Here is a 19,221-nt window from a genome sequence, read left to right as displayed (position 1 = left end):
ATTAAGTGTGTCATCAGAATATCTCATGTATATTGCATTGCAGTGTATCATAAGAATATCTCATGTAGAAAAAAAATGTCAAGGAACAAAGAATGAATAAACTTAATTCGATTAATGTATATCCCAGAAGAAAATCAGTTTGAACATTTTTGTATGTATCTAAAATTTTGCCCATTCCCAATTTTACTATTACTAATATTAGTGTGTTTTAATCGTTAAATTCAATTTACAAGAGATGGTCAATTATGTAACTATTACTATTAGATCTAATAAATTTATATTTGCATCAAAATCCATAAAAAAGTGAAATGCATAACTTGTGCATAAAGGTGAAACAATCCTAATATTTAAGTAGCTCGAAAATAATAATCGACCATATTCTTAGTAGATGCCTCAATGAATACTACTAAGATGACATTTACGTGGAGTGAGCATATACATATATAGATGAAGTAAATTATGATTTGTATAAATATGGTAAGAGAAATATGGTTTTGCATCAACATGTCTACACAAGGATGCATATTATTTATAATAGAACAAAAAAAACAAACTAAACTAACGAATTTATGAATCGATGGAGCATTCAGGAGGATGAATGCCCAACCTATGTGATGACTGTTGGCTGCTCCCTTCCGGTGAACTCCTTCAGCTTTGAAGTACATAAAGCCAGATCTAACACGTATAATCACACACACAATTACAAACTCTGGAAAAAAAATAAAAAAAAAGATGCAACAGAATAACAAGAATCGAACCTATCAATGCCTTCAATGCTATTTGTGCATCCCCGTCGTGTTTAGATGCATCCGCCTCAAATTGTTCGATATATATACGAACAGTTGCACCAGCAGACCCGGTACCCTACGCTCGATAACATTAGTCTGGAAGCTGAACACAAAACTGTAACAGAGAGAGCTTTGTTCAGGACACAATCAAAGGAGACACATACCGATAGCCTAAATATAATCCTAGATCCATCAGTGAACACAAAACGGACACCTTGCTTGGCAACTACGCTGCCATCTACCTGTGCAAGTATGACAAGGTCATGTTATCAATATATTTCTTGGACGAAAATTAAGGTTAGAGTTAATTAGAGTTCAGGCTCAACTTACAGGATCAGTGTAGGTGAAGTCGTCTGCAAACTGCAAGGTGTAGTCTCCTGCAATAAACATAACTCTTTTCGCTAAATAAAAAAACTCCTTGATCAACTAGATAGTGATCGAGACTTACCATATACATCACCGGTCTTGCCTTTGGAAATCAAGTCTCTAAGATAGTCTATCATTTTATTAGCCCCTTCGGACTCACATTCCTATTGCACAAGAAACGAGCTTTTTGAGTTGCAGCAAATTGCATGCATTAAAAGGAGTAATAACAAAATAACAGAGTATAAGGCTTGCCTCATAGTCATATCGAGAGAAGAAGTTCCTCCCATAAGTCGCCCAATGCTCAGAAACAACATCCGACACAGAAACCAACTTCTCCCCTGGTTTCTTGTCCTTATTTCTAAAAGCAATTACTGACAACCAAGCTAAAACAGCCCTGTCAATAAGCAATATTCGGTTTATCAACTAACTTGAATCATCACTGAAAATCAGAAGAAGTGATCAACCATGAGATTTCCTTACGAGTTCATTAATATACACGTACCAGATACCATCTTTCTCACGGATGTGGTCGGAACCAGTCCCAAAACTTTCTTCTCCGCAGATTGACAATTTCCCTGCATCCATTAGGTTTCCGAAAAACTTCCAACCAGTGGGAACCTAAAGTGAAGTTTGTTTATAAGATATGACAGACTGCAGAAAGTACATTCGTTCCCTATAAATCAGCTAAAACTGATAACAAGGAATTGTAGAGTACCAAACCTCATAGAATGGAAGGTTTAACTTCTCTGCTACACGATCCAGAGCACCACTGGTCGGCATGGATCGAGCCAAACCCTGTGAAAATACATAAGCTGAGGATATATAAACTCTTTGAAGAGAAATATTGGGAGGAGAATCTTCATGCTTTTCAAACCTTTGGGCCAGTTTTGAAGTATGGAATGGCCTTTTCTGCATTGGCAGCAATAATAGCAACAGAATCGGAAGGAGTCACGAAAAATCTGCTTCCAAGAATCATGTTTCTGTCACCATCTCCTGGAAAACAAAGTATGGCATTGATAAGGGTAGGATCAGTTATTTCTGTTGCTTTTCCTTTATATTATGCGTTTTAGCGAATCAATTTTATAAAAATAGAAACCATGCTGCTGTTAAAATTCACTAAATATGCTGCTACAACGAAAGTATATCGACACGTACCATCACTTGCAGCGCCAAAATCGGGACCATGTTCAGCATACATTATGTCAACCAATTCCTTGGCATATCTATTCCAGATCAACAAATTAAAACCAGCATTTTGAAATCATGTGAGCTTTTCTGAATGCATACTTCTTACGTGAGATTAGGATCTGGATGGCCATGTCCAAAATCTTCTAGAGGCACCCCGTTTAAAATGGAATCCTGTACATTGAGAGGTAATTTGATATGGAACCAACTAGCATTGTTCGTTAATTTTGACCATGACAAAAATGAAGCTAACATACAATGCTAGCTCCCAGTTTGTCCACAAAAATTGGTTTGGCATAAGCACCCGTGACGGCATGCATAGCATCAAATGTGAACCTGAAAAGAGTAGAACGAGAAGATTTGAAACATGTTTAAAACAACGCATCAAGAAACAATACAAAATAGTAAAGGAAGCAGCAGCAAAACATCAGAATCGTGAGGCAGGGTACTCGAATACCTGAAATCTGAACGTGATATAAGGCTCCTGATAAGTGAAAAATCAAATACTTGCTGCAAAATAAGTTGAAACATGAACTCCCATCAAAGAGAAGTAAATATAATGGTTTTCATAAATATTCTCCCAGAGTTGAAAATGAAGTTCCATTCTGTATGCTAGATCATGAACTAGAAACTGTATCCACTACCAAAAATTATCCCAATTGTATAAGAATATTCAATTATTAGATCGAGTAGATCTAAAAAGGAACAAATGTCGAAGCAATAAAGATACAATTGTTCAAAGAGAACTTGAAATTTGGACTGCTCACCTCCAAAAGCTCCAAATAGTCAGCTACTGGATCGACTACCTCTACACTAAAAGGTCCACAGTTTGTTACACCAAGCTGAGAGAGATTGATGTCAGGAATGTCGGCTACTTTTATTTCAGAGATCTGCAGGACACTAAGGCAAGTCAAATAGAAGTGGCAAGCTTATCAATTGTTTGACTGATTTCAAGAATTCTTGATAAAGATTATATTGAACCAAATCGTTCAGCAACATATATCAAATATATATATGAAACTAAAAGCCTCCTTTGACAGAATGTTTTTTCAGTAGTAGCCAGACAGTCATCGAGGATTTAATCTTTGGGGTGAAAGAAGGAAAATAAGCTTGCTAGTAATGCACGGTGTGAATATCAGTTTCATCAATAAAGGACGATTCTTGGTGAATTTTGAGAACTTGACCCTAGAATTCTGTTTCTTGAACTTATAGTCTTGAACTAGAATATTCCTCTTTATAAAGAATGGTCGTCCTAATAAAAAAATCTCACAGTGAAACAGCTCTACAGTAGAAAAGTTAAAGCATCAGATGCATACAGAAAGAGTGTTTCCGTAGATCTTATCAGTAATCGACTCAGGTGCAGGTTGGCCACTGCTGTAATTGAACTGCAGAAGTAGGAACCAAGAGAATTATTACGAATTAGTAGAACGTGATGATGAAGGGTTCAAGAGAGACACATGAGTAAAAGCCACTGGCTACAGGAAACGATATAGGCAAAAGTACAAGCAAGGCTCGTGCGGTCGTGCCGAATTACTAAGATCAAAATATACCTTGATACCCCAATCATATTCAGGACCACCAGGATTGTGGCTTGCACTCATTATAAATCCACCGTTGGCCTATATAAACAAATGAAGTGGAACTAATATAAGTTGTGCAAGTTACAGCATATTAAGGAAAAAACACACACACCGCAGACAAAGAGACGAGTGATTCTTGCCTCTCTCTTCCTTATTACAGCAGATACAGCTGGTGTGGATAGTATACCATCCCTGCAGTCACAAAATTATACCCTCTATTCGTTACCACCAACAATAGTTCTTTTCATAAACACATAATCTTAATGATACAGAAAGAGGAAGCTTATCAAACGAGTTCCAATAGAGCCACATAGCCTAACGATATAAATGGAACATCTTTTACTACATAAGCAAACAGCTGCATTTGAGATAGTAAAAAATAAGTATCCCTTAAAAAGGTTATTACATGGTCTCTTTAGAAAACATAAATATTGGAAATTCGCAAGATAGCAAAAAGGAAAACTAGCCTGCCAACCAAGATTTTTCCAACACCATTGCCAGCAGCAATTTTGATGATTATCTGTGTTTCAAATGTAGCAATGTCAGCATTTGAACAAGACAATTCCATTGAAATGTCAATCAATCTTAAATTTGAACACCTGTGCAGCCTCCTTGTTAAAATATCTACCATCACCACCCAAAACCAAGACTCCATTTTTGTAATCCTCTGGTGGCAATGAATCAAACAGTGCCTTCAATCACACACAAATCCCTCATTAGAAGCAAACACATAGCATAAGCAAAGCATCACTACTTCAGTATTCAAACTGTCAGACCTGAATCCAGTTGGCAAGATAATTTTCTCGCATGAACTCTTTCACCTAACAGCAGCAAAAAATCAAAATCCAATTATCATCAAACATGATTGGCAATGTAGCACAAAGATCACACCTTTTTCCGAAGACCACTTGTGCCAGTCTTCTGCCCCTCAATTGGCTGCGTTGGCACACTCTTAATCTGAAATCAATCAAATCAAGGTAATATCTCAGCACCCCACTTCGATATTCTCCCTCTTTCCTCTCTATCTCTCTCTCCCTAAACCCTTATGCAATAAAAATGGAACCTTGAGTTCTTGGGAGTTAGCAACAGTTGCTGAAGGAGAAGTTGATGAAGAGGAAGCCCTGACCGGGGCAGACAAAAGTGGTGATGGTGAAGCATTCCTGAAAGAAATGTTGGAGAAAAGTGGAGTGGGATTGAAGAAAGAAAGAGAAGAATGGGCTAGAGATGAATCGTTTCCATTAGAATTCCTCAACTTTCTTGATAGCAAAGAGGATGTGGGCCTTGAAGCTATGGAGTTCAAAGCCATCATCCCCACTGCGATGAAAGAAACAAGCTTCTAAAAATCTCTTCTTTCTATTGAGGAATTTGCTCACTTTTTCTTTATCTTTTTCTTTGTTTTTGCGAGTGAAGCTGAGATTTTTAACAATAGGAAATTTTGGACTGAACGTGGTTCGCAAATCTAGAGAGATATTGTGGGCGTGCCACGTGTACGTTAGACTGCTAAGTGTGTTCTTCATTTCTATCAACTTGATTATAAATATCTCTCATTTTAAATTTGGTTTTGATTCATATAAATCCCATCTACTACTAATATTTAAAGCGAATATTCGTGTGAGATTGGTGTTTTTGGACATTGTATTACTACTATTTGTCTTATATTGCCGAACATATATTCCTTAAAGATCCAAATTTGAAATTTCATAAAAAATCACTCTCAAAGATAAATTTTTTAGTTAGTGATAAATGGTAATCGAATGAATCTCTCTCCAACTGTGGCTTAGAGCATCCGCAGCGGTGGCGGTTGGCGCCACCGCCGTCCGTGCCAGCGGCAAGGCGAAGGACCGCCACCGCTGCAACCGCGCCGCTGGCACGGCGCTGCTCGATGTATCGAGCACGTCCGTGCCAGCGGACGCACACGTGGCGGTCTCCCATTCGCCAACGGCATAGCCGTTGGTTTCAAACATTTTTTTATTTTTATTTTTTTAAAAATCGGATTTTTATTAAAAAAATCGATAAAAAAAAAAAAAAAATTCACTTCCCCAAAAAATTATATCCGTTTATAACCGTTTTTCCCCACTTTTTAATTTTTTTTTATTTTTTTTACCCCAAAAATACACACTTTCATCTATAAATACCCCCAATTTCACTCCAAAAAATTCACACTTTCACTACACAATTCTCATCATCAATCTCTCATATCCATTTTCATCTTCCTCTCACACCCTACAACACCACTATGTCCGGTAACGACGACAACCCAAGCGGCTCTCACGGTTGGAACCCCGAATGGTTCGGTTCGCAACCGTTTCATAGTCCGGAAACGGAATATTCGGCCCCTCCTCTCACCCAAGATTCGGGCGTTCCGAGTGGCTACCGGCCATACCCAATCGACGATCAAGGTGCCTCCGATGGGCGCTACGGGTGGACACCGGAGCCTAGGCCTCGCGCCCCTTCCCAAATGCCGAATCCTCCATCTCGCGCCGGTGTCCGCACACCGTACTCACCGGCGGAGATGGAAAGATTGTTCAAGGCGTACTTGGAAATCTCCGAAGATGCGGTGGTTGGAACGAACCAATCCGGCGATCACTTTCACTACACACTTATGGTAAGTCAAAAGATTACTTTTTAACATTTCAAGACTATTTTTTTGTAATTTGCTATCGTTCTCATATCCTATAAAACAAAATAGTTTTGAATTTTTACTCTTTTTATTTACTCACTTTATTGTGAGTTACAGAAAAAAAAAATACTCCTCCACTACTATAATGAAGGGAGAATAAAGATTAATTGATAAACCTAAATCAAGTACTACTACAAAGTTGAAAAGTTGTCAGTTAGAGCATCGGCAACGGCAACGGCGTCGTTCGTCCGTCCGTGCCGCTGGCAAGGACGAGCTCCACCGCCGCTGGCACGGTGCTACTCGATGCATCGAGCACGTCCGTGCCAGCAAGCAGCTGACATGGCGGCACGCGATTGGGCAACGGCATAACCGTTGCCTTTGAATTATTAATTTTTTAAAAAAATCAGTTTTTAATTTAAAAAACCGATTAAAAATAAAAAAAATTCCACCTCCCAAAAAAATATATCCGTTTTTTACCGTTTTCCATTATTTTTTTATTATTATTTTTTTCCCTCAAAAATACACATTTCCATCTATAAATACCCCACTTTCACACCCAAAAATTCACCACACACTACACAATTCTCATCTACACTCTCTAATTTCCATTCTCATTCTCATTCTCATCTTCATTCTCTCATATTCATTCTCAATCTTTCTTCCACTCCTACATCATAACAATGTCCGGCCAAGGCAATGACCCCCCGCCCTCCCACGGTTGGAACCCCGAATGGTTCGGTTCACAACCGTTTCCTAGTCCGGAAACGGAATATTCGGCCCCTCCTCAAACCCAAAGTTCGGGCGTTCCGGGTGGCTACCGGCCACACCCAATCGACGACCAAGGTGCCCCCGAAGGGCAATACGGGTGGACACCGAAGCCTAGGCCGACCGCCCCCTCCCAAACTCCGACTCCTCTTACTCGCGGTGTCCGCACACCGTACACTCCGACGGAGATGGATAAATTGTTCACGGCGTACTTGGAAATCTCCGAAGATCCGGTGGTTGGCACGAACCAATCCAGCGATCACTTTTGGTGGCGCATCGCTCGCCGATACAATGAAAACCGGCCGCCGAGAACAATCGAGCGCATCGAGAGTATGGTGCGCAACGCTATCTACCGAGCCAACGATGAAATTGACAAGTTCAATGGCTATTTCCTCTAGGAAGAACGGAATGCGGGGAGCGGCCGGAGCGAGGTCGACATCATCATTGCCGCGCTGAGCACCTACCAATCCATGAACTATAAGTCGTTCAAGTACATCAACGTTTGACAGGAGACGCGGACGCACCCGAAGTATATGGGAGACGTAACATCCTCCGCTAGCGGCTCCTCCAAACGGTCAAGGTCGGTATCCCTATCCGACGCCGGCTCCGAAGAAGTGGCTAGCCAACTCGCCGGAGCTAACTTGGGTAGCCTCGACGCAGGCCTGAGCGGTTCCCAACGTCGATCGCAAGGAAGGAAGAAGGCGGCGGCCAACCGCCGTCGAGCCGCGTCTGCAACCGCCGATGCTCCAGTTCCCGCTCCAGTTCCCGTTCCCGTTCCATATGCGCCACCTCCACCAACTCGTTGTTGCAGCTTTTGACCCAATTCAATATGGCCGATAGGTCCACTATGACCCCCTCCCAACTTCGATCGCACGAGGCCATGCTATTGGGCTTCCAAAGACAATTAAGAGTAGTGCCGCCGGATGAGTAGTCGTCCAGGGGGTATTTTTAGCTTTTAATTATGTAATTTAGGAGTTTAAATATGTAATTTTTAATTTTTAGTATTTTAATTATGTAATTTTTAATTTTTAGGATTTTAATTATGTCTTTTTTATTTTATTTGTAATATTTATTGTGGTTTTTTAATGAATTTTAATATTATGGAAATGTTTTTGTTTAATTGAATTTTAAATTGAATTGTGCTCGTCCTTGCGGAAGAGCACAGCTGTGGGTGTTGTGCTCTTGTCGGAGAGCATGCAGAAAAAGTGGGGTCGGGCCCACAACCGTGCTCTTGCCAGCGAGCACGGTTGTGGGTGCTCTTACGGGGTTGATTGCCTGACCGGAAAATCTATATTTCTCTCTCTATATATTAGTAGTAATTTTTTCTAAAGGAGAATTGAGCACTAATTTAGCATTCCCAAAATCAACTTGCGCCAAAATCACTTCACAATCACTTCACTTCACCACAAAACACTCCATTTCTTGAGTAATTAAGCTCGATTTCGAGAGGAAAATTGGGCGTTGAATTGCTGAGATTTGTTTGACATGTCGACGAATCAGAACCCAAGCCCGAACAGCAATGCGGCTCCAATCGAGATCGGGCCGGACGGCCTGGCCCGAGAACCTCCAATCATAGCTTACACCGAGAAGGTATAGCGCCGGAATCCTCGTTTAGATCTCACGAATCACGAAAACACTATTTTGATTGCTCATCTTGTTTTCAATTTCGGGTTTCAGATCATTGAGGAAGAGCAGCTTCAGTTGAGGAAGTGCGTAAGCTTGCTTCTCATCATTCGACTAATTTCTCTTTATATTTACTGAGATGTGAAATTAGGGAAAATTCGAAGAAAGGACGCCATGCAAAAATGTATCCGCCATTTGGACCATGAAAAACAAAGTTTCCAGACATGGTATAGACGCGAGAAGCTCTCGCGCGTTTTAAAGTGAAACACGCATGAAGCTCTTGCGTGTTTTAACTAAACACGCGAGACGCTCTCGCGTGTTTGGGTTGACACGCGACACGCTCTCGCGTGTTTCAGCTAGACACACACGCGACACGCTCTCGCGTGTTTCAGCTAGACACAACTTCTGGTCCAAACGGCAGAGACCTCACTTTCCACTCGCGAATTCACTTCCAGCTCGCTCAATCTCTCACTCTCAGCGACGGCCAACGTTTCTAGCCGGCGAAAATCGAAGTGAATCCGTGATTTTGTTGCTCTAATTCCTATTTTAAGTGGTGTTAGGTAATTATTGACTATTAATTTCAATTATCATTGCTATATGTTAGTTAGGTATAGATTTAGGGTTTATGGCATTGAACTTGGTATTGAATTTTCGATTTTAATGTTGTTCAATATTTATCTAAGTATGTTGAATTTGTAGTATATGATGTTATGTCGCACTTATTTTGCAGGTTTAATGGTGTTTGTGAGTTTATATTGGGATGGGAAAATTATTCAGCTCCCAGGTTTGGGTGTTGCTTATGATCCCCCTCGTGCAAATTCATTTATTATATTGAATGAAAAGATATCATATTATCAGCTTGTATCAATGATATGTGAAAAAATTGGAATTGAGTTGGATGCACATACGATTGATTTAACATGGAGGCATCCTGTGGTTTTTAGTGGGGTGGTGAATTATATAGCTACACCAGTGGATGCTAATTTGTTGGAGTATATGTTTGGCGAAAATCCACGTCAAATTGAACTTTTTATTGAATATACTCCTGTTACCACTGCGTTGCAATTTGAACCACCTATCACTCATCATGATGTTGGAACGTCTAGGAATGTTGGAACGTCTAGGAGAGATGGTTATCCTAGTTTTGATGTCGGGACATCTAGGAGGGATGATGAATATCATAGCTTTGAATTCAACACATCTGGGAGAGAGGTTGATGAACCACTAGATGTACCAAATTTGACATGTGATGGTTATTATGGTTCTGATAATGGTGATGGTGCAGATGGTTCTGATAATTGTGATGGTGCAGATAATGTTGGTGGTGCAGATGACTCTGATTGTGATGGTTCCGATGGTTCTCAACCAAGTGATTTTGATTATAGTGCAGAATCATGTGAAGATTCTACAGACGATGAGGCACTTGATATGATGGTTGAGAAGTATGATGTACAACCATCTGTTCGTGGGGAGCAATCTGTTCCCAACTATGTGCCTGAAGGGCTACCATTTTTTCGATCATTGCCATGCGAAGGCAGCCGAGGTTACTTTTCAGAAGACCATGGATTGGCTGATGAAAATATGTGGTATTGGGATGATGATAATCCGAGACATATAGATGTTGGAACAAAATTTGATAGCAAATTGCAGTTGAAAACTGCTATCACATTATGGCATGTGGGAACAGGTCGGATGTATGAGGTTATGGATAGTCATTCAAGAAGATGGCATGCAGTTTGTAGGGACCCCTTTGGTCCGAAAAGAAGAGGCAGGGACCTTGGGCAACGCTACCCATGTAATTGGGAGGTTAAAGCAACGTTTAAGAAACGTGATGGTAGCTGGTCTATCAACTCATGGGTTGATCGTCATTGCTGTATGGGAGATCACGATCCAAGTGAACATGTTAATCTTACATCATCCATGATTGCTCTCTGCATTCGAAGTCAAATTGAAAACGATGCAGCATTCAAGCCTTCTGCAGTACGTACATATATCAAAGATAAATTTCACGTGAAAATCAGCTACAAGAAAGCATGGTACTCTCGCAGAAAAGCTATTGAGCTTGTATATGGTGGGTGGGAGGGGTCCTTCAGACAACTCCCCAGCTACCTGACTGAGTTGCAAACTCAAAATCCGGGGACAATCGTTGAGTGGTTGCATGACCCTGTATTGAGTCAAGGTAATACAAAGGTGTTCCGCTACGTATTTTGGGCATTTGGGCCAGCAATAGAGGCGTTCCAAGTAGCAAAGCCGGTCTTATCAGTTGATGGGACTCACCTGCGTGGAAGATTGAAAGGTAAACTACTTGCTGCAGTAGGTTACGATGCAAATAAGAATTGTTTGCCTGTTGCTTTTGCTATTGTCGATGAAGAAACAAACGAGAGTTGGAGTTGGTTTTTGAATCTTGTGAGAGTGCATATTATAAAGCATGACCAGGAAGTGTGCATAATAAGTGACAGACATCAAGGCATTATAAATGCCATGAAGGCTGATGTGTGGAAAGAGACACCAGTTGGTTATCATCGATTCTGTTTAATTCACGTTAGATCGAATGTGTTACAAAGACACAAAGTCCCCGGAGTGAAGAAATGGGTATGGATAATGGGTGAAGTGAGTGAGGAGCGGAGATATTGGACTGCAAGGCGTGAATTAGAAAAAGTGAGTTCAGAAGCTCTGAGGTATCTCGAAACCACCATAGATAGATCGCAATGGACTATGGCACACGATGAATTTCGTCGATGGGGTGAGACATCTACTAACATGGCCGAGTGTTATAATAATGTGTTGTTAGCTGCGAGGGAACTCCCAATTAGAGCTATCGTTGATATTACATTCTGGCGGACCATCAACTGGTTTGTTAACCGAACGACTCTAGCCAAACAATGTCAGACGCCTTTGACACCGTGGGCTTGGGAGTTATTTCAGAAGAATGACCAACGAGGGAGACGTCATCATGTTAGGACTACAAGCATAGCACGTGGCATCTATGATGTGCTAACCTATCACAGAGGTCCGGGTAGAGGCCATAATATACATGTTGTAGATTACCGTGAAAAGATATGCTCATGTGGAAAGTGGCAGACCTGGAGAATGCCTTGCTCTCACGCTGTTGCGGTGCTGAGAGAACGCAGTGATGACATCTTTAGTCATGTTGATACACGATACCACACAAGTGTTTGGATTCACCAGTACGCAGGTATGTTGTTTAAATACTTTGTATTCTTTCAATTTTATCATGTCTTACATCTACACGTTTATGCAGCTGTGTTCCGTCCACTGAGACACCAAGATTATTGGTATGAACCTGAATGGACACTGGAATGTTCACCAGCACGGCTACTTCCTCGTTCACGTGGGCGATACAACAGAAGGAGGATACAAAACCAAATGGATGAGCGCGAAGAAGATGCGCCAAGAGCGCCTCCTCGATGCCGCATTTGTGGAGAGACCGGCCATAATAGAAGAAAGTGCACTTTAGGACGTGTTGTGTAGTTATTTTATGTTTGAGAATCGTGATTGAGGGTTGGATTTTATTATGTGTTTGAACCAAGATTGAGCCTGAAATGACATTGTTAAGTAATATTGTTTACAAAAAATTCGACAGAGTTTACTTTATTTATTGCTCAATCCACCTGTAATAAACAAACAGTACATCTCAAATCAACCAACATATAATAACTCAACAGTACATCTCAAATCTACCAACATATAATAAGTCAACAGTACATCTCAAATCAATCCACCAGTAGTAAATAGACAATACATATAATGATATTATTCTACTTAAATGACGAAGGTGTATATTTACTCGGGCCTTTTCCTCTGTTGTCACGGCTAGACCTTCTACGTGGGAACATACCCATAATTGTCTGAGACAAACTTGGTCTGGAGCGTTCCTTATCGGGACGGGATGTATGTGAACTGCTACTAGGTCGATCGAGTTGAACACTACTCCTAGGAGGGTCAATATGCTCTCTCCTCGTGGGGCGCTCTATGTAGGCACTACTCCTAGGAGCAACATCATCATCATCATCAGCATCTTCATCATCAGCATCATCATCATCATCATCAGCAGCAGCATCATCATCATCATTTGTCGGAGAGTGCACGATACGGACATCCGAAAAGAATGAATCCTGTGTAGTAGGATTCCATGGTAGCCCAACTCTATCTAATGGAGTCACCCAACTAGACTGTGGCGCGTCTGACCAAGTAGGAACCCAACTAGAGGGATCTGATGCTGGTGGATTTTGCATTTCGGGCTCACCAGCAAAATTGTCGATGAGTGCATCCAAATCTATGTTGTCATCTGAATTAATATTTTCTTCATTTGCTGCTTGTGATGACCCTGGCATGTCTTGGGACATTCTGAAATGCCGTGAATAACCATGCCCGCCTGTTCGGATACCTCTCTGGCCAATACCGCGAGCTCTTCGGATAAACCCCCGGGACATATCCACATCAGTGCGCTGTGTGGAAGGTATGACCGTGCGTTCACTCTCACCGCACTCGGTGAGGCAGTTAAGAGCAAGATTGTTAATCTCGTGCAACAATCCTACAGCGTCTGCTGGGTCAAAACCGCGCGACATATGAACTATACGTGCCAATGTCTCCGCCTGTAACAAATAAAACATGCATATTTAATAACATACATACTTTTAAAATGAAACAACAACTATAAAAATACAATACTTACCTGGACTGTAGATGCTGATGCAACAGTGTTCATCCCTACTTCTGGAAGCCTACCCGGCTGCGTGATATATGTAATGGTAATTTTAAAATACCACTCCATGTATTGTCGAGTCCTCATCACCTGCATGTGGTCTGCAAGAGGCTCCATGTAAGCGTTAGTAACGAACTCAGACCTTCTCTCCCAATATTGGATGTAGGCCTTGTTCTGCACAGCCCAGTTCGTCTTAGCCTTTCCACGCCGATTGGTTTTGAAGTGAGTTTCATTGAAACCCCAATCACGCAATTCCGGGATGAACGGCGTGCCTCCAAATTGTCTAACCACGCGTTCAGGTTCATGTGCTTCTACAATAGCCCAACACACAATGTACGTCACAGATCTCCAACTGTTGTTCATATCGAGGCAGGAGTCTGGCAATTGACGGTCCACGTAGGGCATCCAAATAAACTACAATAACAAGTTTATATTAAAATTACCCAAATATATATCAAACATTATTCATTTTACCTGGTTATTTTGGAGTAATGACAACTGTTCACGATAATGTCGAACCGAATGTTTGGGGGCTCTGTTTATCATATAGGAGCCAGTCCACCTACAATAACAAAAGTTATCAATTAAATATGTTGTCATTAAATACACAAATGAGAGGAAACAACAAACTTACATTAAGGCACATGGAGTGTTGTTTGTATGTATACGTGCCGCTACAAAATCCGGTCTCAAAGTGGGCATTCTCTCCCACACCCAAAGCTGTAGGAGCACCGTCGGACCTCCAATGTCTGACCTTTTGCCCATAGACGCCTCACACAGATTATGGTATAATGTAGCAAGTGCAGCACTCGCCCAACTAATCATAGAGGCAGCCTCTACATCTCGAAGTTGGGTCAACCACATGAGAGGTATCTTACACCCTGAGCCGTCGGGTAAGATCAACCCTCCCAATAGCACAAGCACAATCATACGTGCCCGTTGAATGTAGGCTTCGTCTTCGAGACCATCTCCTAACGGTTCAATCGCCATCCTATGTATTAGCGCGGATGCCAAGATACCGTTTTCCTTCATCTCGCTTTGAAGGGGATAGAAGCCCAAGAGCTCTTCACATAAACCCCTCCACCCAGATTCACAAAACCCATTTCCGGTGAAGGGTACTCCATCAACACGTAATGCCCATAATACTTGTACGTCTTGTAATGTAATGGTAGTTTCCCCTACGGGAAGATGGAATGTATGTGTCTCTGGCCTCCAGCGCTCAACCAAAGCTGTGATCAACGCATGATCTACATCCAGAGCCTTACCACAGAAAAGTACTCCACCTAAACCAAATCTACAGACATAATCAATCACGCGTCTGTGATGATTATCGATTTCCCAGAAATGTCCTTCAAAGCGCCGAATATTGAAAGAGGCTGTTTCCTGGCCTGCCCACGCCTTGCGCGATATATGACTGTGCTGATAATGCAAAACAGAAGGATCTTCTGGTCCATATCGGGACATCCTAATATAATCAAAATTTAACCATGTTCAATAATTCAAAACCAAATTCAATAATTCAAAACCTAAATATCAACCACATTCAACAAATCAACACCAAATTCAACAAATTAACACCATATTCAACCATATTCAATATTTCAACAATAATTCAACCAAATTCAATAATTCATAACCAAATCAATAATTCAAAACCAAAGTCAATAATTCAACAAAATATCAATCACATTCACCAAATTAAGATCAAATGCAACAAAATAACACCAAATTCAACATAAAATAAACATATTGAATAATTCAACACCAAATTCAACTAAATTGAACCAAAATACTTTCTAACCCATAAACCCTAACTATTATACCCACCTAAAAAATACCAATAAAATTCGAAAATAAGGGTTCAAACTTACCTAACAACACTTCAAATTGGAATGGGAGAGCTAAATATGGGATTAGCCCGCTGCTTTCACCGATTTTCGCTGGTTTCGCCGCTGCTCTTCGCGTGTTTGGGGTCTGTTCTGCCTTCTGGACGTATTTTGAACCAAGGGAGACACGCGAGAGCGTGTTGCGTGTTTGCTTTAAACACGCGAGAGCGTGTCGCGTGTTTTCTTTAAACACGCGAGAAGAAGACGCGTTTTTCCTTTAATACACGCGAGAGGAATATGCGTGTTTCACTTTAAAACACGCGAGAGCTTATCGCGTCTATACCATGGCTGGAAAGTTTTATTTTCAGGGTCCATATGGCGGATACATTTTGTCATGAACTCCTTTCTTGGAATTTTGCCTGTGAAATTATGTTATTGGAGTTTGTGTTTTATCTTAGGTTTTAGATTAATGTACATTCTGTTGATGTAGTGTTGAACAGAGAGTGTGTGATGAACTTATCGAGATTTTCCGGTCTAGCATAGTTTATTTTGTGTTGAAATCAGTAATGGAGCTGTTGATATGCACTCATGGCATGTGATATTCAGTTGCATTCGTGATCTAATGTTTCTTAGAAAATTTTTTGATGTTTCCGAAAAGTCTTTGACTAGTGGGTGATTCATGGACTCGAAGTTCTTCTGCTTAATTCGAATGCCAGGGATTGATTAGATAACGGAACCATTGTACTAATGTTTTTCTATCAATAATATACATTCTGATGATCAACTCAGTCTTGGCCAACGACAAGTATTTCTTGAAACCTAGTGTTGATACGGGTGTGTGTGATGAACTTATCGTGATATTCCAGTATAGCATAATTTATTCGCCTTCAAGTTAGTAGTGGAGTTGTTGATATGCTTTCATTCCATGTAATGTTCAGGTGCATTTGTGATCCTAGTGTTTCTTAGAAAATTTTGGTGACTGTGAAAAGGTGATGCTTAGGAAGTTCTTGAGTTTAAGTCGAATGCCAGAGTTGGATTATATAACGAAACCATTTTAACAATAGTGATTCAGTTCTTGGTTGTAATTGAGTTTCAATGAGGGTTATTAGGATTTACAGATTATGTTTAATGTGTATTTCCTTTCACCCTGAACAGATTCCTCGTTTAGCATTACCATTTCCTATCTCAGTCGCCACATCATGCTAATATATCCATATCAACTTATCGTGTGTGAATAATATAATATATTTCCACTCAGGTATATTGAAGAAAACTATTCTAAGATTCGTGATGTCGAACGAGAACTTGCCAACCTCTCGATGGAAATGAAGCTTACAGCTGGTCCAAAGAAAGCTGGTATGCATTTGCCAGCAATTCCTAAGAATTATTTCGCGTCTTCTGTAGAGTATAACGCGTTCTTATCTTACTCTATTAGCACTTGAACACCTAAGGAAGAAAATAGAAATGTCAACAGAGAGAATTCGATTGGCTAAGATGAAAGAAGAACAAGCTAAAAAGGTATGCTTCTTTCCAATAAGGAGCTGATCTTAAAGTAGTCAGCTTAACTCAGTTTCTTCTTGTCATAACCTCATTATACACGCTTTTTTTCTAAGCTGCAGAATTTGTACTTGACTTTTCACTTTTCCAAAGTCCTACTCTTTGCAAAGGGGAATGAAAAATACATTTGACCATTTTTGAAGTTGCATTATGCTTCGTGGGTCCATTTTTTACCTCAAAATGTGATTTTTGGTGTCTGCTTGATCCTAAAGAAATCCAAGTTCATGTATTAGATCAAATTCTGTTCCTCCATTGAAGTTTTTAAATTTCCATCTTCTGAAGGTCTCAGCTGGATCACTTCTACTTTTCTCCGTACTCTCTGATAAACATTGTTCCTATCACTAGGCCTGGGAAGCAGCTGCAAAAGACGTGCGGGATGAGGAAGCGAGCAAACAGAAGCTTTGTGACGATCTAAATAATTTGGTAATCGATTCTTGATGGTAACATACTAACATTGCCAGTTAACTTATTCGAGTACTTTTGTCTCATCTCAAATCTTATGCGCTTGCAGGTCCAGGAAAGTAGCAACAGCCAACTTGCTCGACTGGAGGAACTGAAGCGCCGAATGGAGTCTTTAAACCCGAGCAGATCTTCCAATACATATACGCCCTCAGTATGATTCACTCAGACCTTCATCTTGGAGTATGCATATGCACTTAGTTTGTTCTTTTCACTATGCTTAATGCTTTTGTTCTCTCCCAATGGTTGCGTTTCCAAGTAAACAAATATGAGTTACCTCCCTAAATCATTATTCCCCAACATTTTCTTACCTACTAACATAAACTGAGTTTAGTTGAGAAATCTTGACAAGTTTTGACTATTTACAACGCGTAGGCGGGAAATCAAAGACTGCCACAGAGCAGTACAGTTGAAGTTTCGTCTGCCGGGGAACCACCCTGTGGAGCTACGGGAACCATATCTACTGAAGTTAAAGCAGAGAACTCCGCGGTAACTGAGCAAAACCAGCAGCCTTCTAGCGACAACGAGGGAAGACGGAAGAAGAGAATTTCAAATAAAGGAAGAGGAAGTGGAGCAGTACCTAAGGGCCAAAAGCATGCAGCACCCGATTGGACAGGAGCTGGTTTTGATGTTGATGGCAGAGGTTGAGAGTGAATACACGATCCTTACCGGCTCCCGGCCACTTTCTAAAATTCATTTCTTCCTTATTATTGGACAAATTCTAGTCTGTTACCAACTTACCATGACATAAACTAACAGTTTAATTTGTCTGACATGAAAAAACTTGTCCATATTTATAAATGAATGTTTTTGCCTTCTTCTTGAACTGATGTGTATGAGCTCTCAACCATGGTGGCCTAGTATACCGATGTTAAATGTAAATTTGCATTTGTTTGATGTAAAAGATGTTCATAATTCTTCTTCTTGTAGCTGCCAGAATTTTCCTGCTGAAGAATGGAAACTGGCATCCATCCTTGTTTGACAGTGACAGGTGAGTAGTTTATGATTCAAAATCCTTCAAAATTGACTAAAAAGGGATAAAAGAAAAACAAAAAAAACTATTGAATTTCTTCCTCTATTACATATACAAACGTGTAGAATGTTGCCGAAACAGAACAATGAGTGACCCAATAGTAAAGTTTGAGATGTTAGGCTTTACTTATTTGTCAATTGGTTTTAAGATGGAACCGCGAGAGGTAGAATCCTGATGACGAGGCCCGGGAAAACATCGTCGGGGTCGTGAATATGCGGATTCCTCTCGACTATGTAAGGATCGGAGCACTTGTCGCTGATGGTGTGTAGGGTTTCTCCTTCTCCGACAACGTATATCTCGTCGCACGGCTTCTCCACCTGCCACCCTCTCGCTGCTTCGGAGCTTGTCGACAACGCCGCCGTTAGGAGGATCAGAGCTACCACGCCCACCACGCCAAGCCACGAGGCGTCCCACGCTTTTGTGCATTTGGAGGGAACGACTGCCATATAATTGTGTGAAGAAAAAAATGAATATGATCGACTTGAAATTAGGATATTGGTGTGTGGCATTATATAGATGGAGTAATATATATGGTCCACCTAAGCACTTTGGTAGGGGACAATTTCATTATTTTAATGACAAATGTGTGTGTGGGAGGCTACGAAAAGTAGTTATTCAAATTGAGGATATGGTAAAGAAAGTCAGAAGAACGAATATTAAGTTGTAACTTGTAAGATACTATTTTAAAGTATA

General features: G+C 40.7%; 4 protein-coding genes across 4 annotated transcripts; 2 read left to right on the top strand and 2 right to left on the bottom strand.

Moving 5' to 3' along the window:
- Positions 1-448: 448 nt before the first annotated feature.
- Positions 449-5,341, bottom strand: LOC121807763 (phosphoglucomutase, chloroplastic-like). Its single transcript, XM_042208078.1, has 22 exons — positions 4,983-5,341; positions 4,811-4,876; positions 4,696-4,740; positions 4,519-4,611; positions 4,387-4,439; positions 4,060-4,111; positions 3,890-3,958; positions 3,656-3,724; positions 3,107-3,229; positions 2,797-2,849; positions 2,597-2,675; positions 2,449-2,513; positions 2,310-2,377; positions 2,029-2,147; positions 1,875-1,949; positions 1,657-1,772; positions 1,407-1,548; positions 1,237-1,318; positions 1,119-1,165; positions 953-1,030; positions 759-864; positions 449-675 (listed from the first exon to the last, which is right to left on the bottom strand). Exons 1-22 carry the CDS (start codon positions 5,226-5,228, stop codon positions 608-610), a joined length of 1,914 nt encoding a protein of 637 aa, XP_042064012.1. The 5' UTR covers positions 5,229-5,341; the 3' UTR covers positions 449-607.
- A 3,326-nt stretch (positions 5,342-8,667) lies between these two features.
- On the top strand, positions 8,668-18,321 carry LOC121807767. The gene is made up of 7 exons (XM_042208081.1): positions 8,668-8,894; positions 8,982-9,013; positions 16,738-16,835; positions 16,915-16,997; positions 17,382-17,459; positions 17,548-17,649; positions 17,871-18,321. The coding sequence occupies exons 1-7, from the start codon at positions 8,790-8,792 to the stop codon at positions 18,141-18,143; spliced, it is 771 nt and encodes a 256-aa protein (XP_042064015.1). The 5' UTR covers positions 8,668-8,789; the 3' UTR covers positions 18,144-18,321.
- Positions 11,294-16,768, bottom strand: LOC121807765 (serine/threonine-protein phosphatase 7 long form homolog). Its single transcript, XM_042208079.1, has 5 exons — positions 15,525-16,768; positions 14,288-15,118; positions 14,128-14,215; positions 13,624-14,067; positions 11,294-11,436 (listed from the first exon to the last, which is right to left on the bottom strand). The coding sequence occupies exons 2-5, from the start codon at positions 15,115-15,117 to the stop codon at positions 11,398-11,400; spliced, it is 1,401 nt and encodes a 466-aa protein (XP_042064013.1). The 5' UTR covers position 15,118; positions 15,525-16,768; the 3' UTR covers positions 11,294-11,397.
- Positions 11,448-12,546, top strand: LOC121807766. The gene is made up of 2 exons (XM_042208080.1): positions 11,448-12,123; positions 12,190-12,546. The coding sequence occupies exons 1-2, from the start codon at positions 11,529-11,531 to the stop codon at positions 12,417-12,419; spliced, it is 825 nt and encodes a 274-aa protein (XP_042064014.1). The 5' UTR covers positions 11,448-11,528; the 3' UTR covers positions 12,420-12,546.
- Positions 18,322-19,221: the final 900 nt, after the last annotated feature.

Source organism: Salvia splendens, chromosome 6 (genome assembly GCF_004379255.2).
Source record: "Salvia splendens isolate huo1 chromosome 6, SspV2, whole genome shotgun sequence".
Lineage (NCBI taxonomy): Eukaryota > Viridiplantae > Streptophyta > Magnoliopsida > Lamiales > Lamiaceae > Salvia > Salvia splendens.
The sequence above is the reverse complement of the archived record's forward strand: the minus strand, read 5'-3'. Positions and strand labels throughout refer to the sequence as shown.

Excerpts from the sequence above, each read along its gene's own strand:
- LOC121807763 (XM_042208078.1), bottom strand. The coding sequence starts at position 5,228 with ATGATGGCTTTGAACTCCATAGCTTCAAGGCCCACATCCTCTTTGCTA. Across the intron at positions 4,741-4,810 it reads CAAGTGGTCTTCGGAAAAAG|GTGAAAGAGTTCATGCGAGA; the intron begins GTGTGATCTTTG and ends TGCTGCTGTTAG. Across the intron at positions 1,549-1,656 it reads CGTGAGAAAGATGGTATCTG|GGCTGTTTTAGCTTGGTTGT; the intron begins GTACGTGTATAT and ends GCTTATTGACAG.
- LOC121807766 (XM_042208080.1), top strand. The coding sequence starts at position 11,529 with ATGGGTGAAGTGAGTGAGGAGCGGAGATATTGGACTGCAAGGCGTGAA. Across the intron at positions 12,124-12,189 it reads TTGGATTCACCAGTACGCAG|CTGTGTTCCGTCCACTGAGA; the intron begins GTATGTTGTTTA and ends ACGTTTATGCAG.
- LOC121807767 (XM_042208081.1), top strand. The coding sequence starts at position 8,790 with ATGTCGACGAATCAGAACCCAAGCCCGAACAGCAATGCGGCTCCAATC. Across the intron at positions 16,998-17,381 it reads AAGAAGAACAAGCTAAAAAG|GCCTGGGAAGCAGCTGCAAA; the intron begins GTATGCTTCTTT and ends TCCTATCACTAG. Across the intron at positions 17,460-17,547 it reads GTGACGATCTAAATAATTTG|GTCCAGGAAAGTAGCAACAG; the intron begins GTAATCGATTCT and ends ATGCGCTTGCAG.
- LOC121807765 (XM_042208079.1), bottom strand. The coding sequence starts at position 15,117 with ATGTCCCGATATGGACCAGAAGATCCTTCTGTTTTGCATTATCAGCAC. Across the intron at positions 14,068-14,127 it reads CATTACTCCAAAATAACCAG|TTTATTTGGATGCCCTACGT; the intron begins GTAAAATGAATA and ends TTGTTATTGTAG. Across the intron at positions 11,437-13,623 it reads CATCAGCATCTACAGTCCAG|GTGTCTCTTTCCACACATCA; the intron begins GTAAGTATTGTA and ends GATAACCAACTG.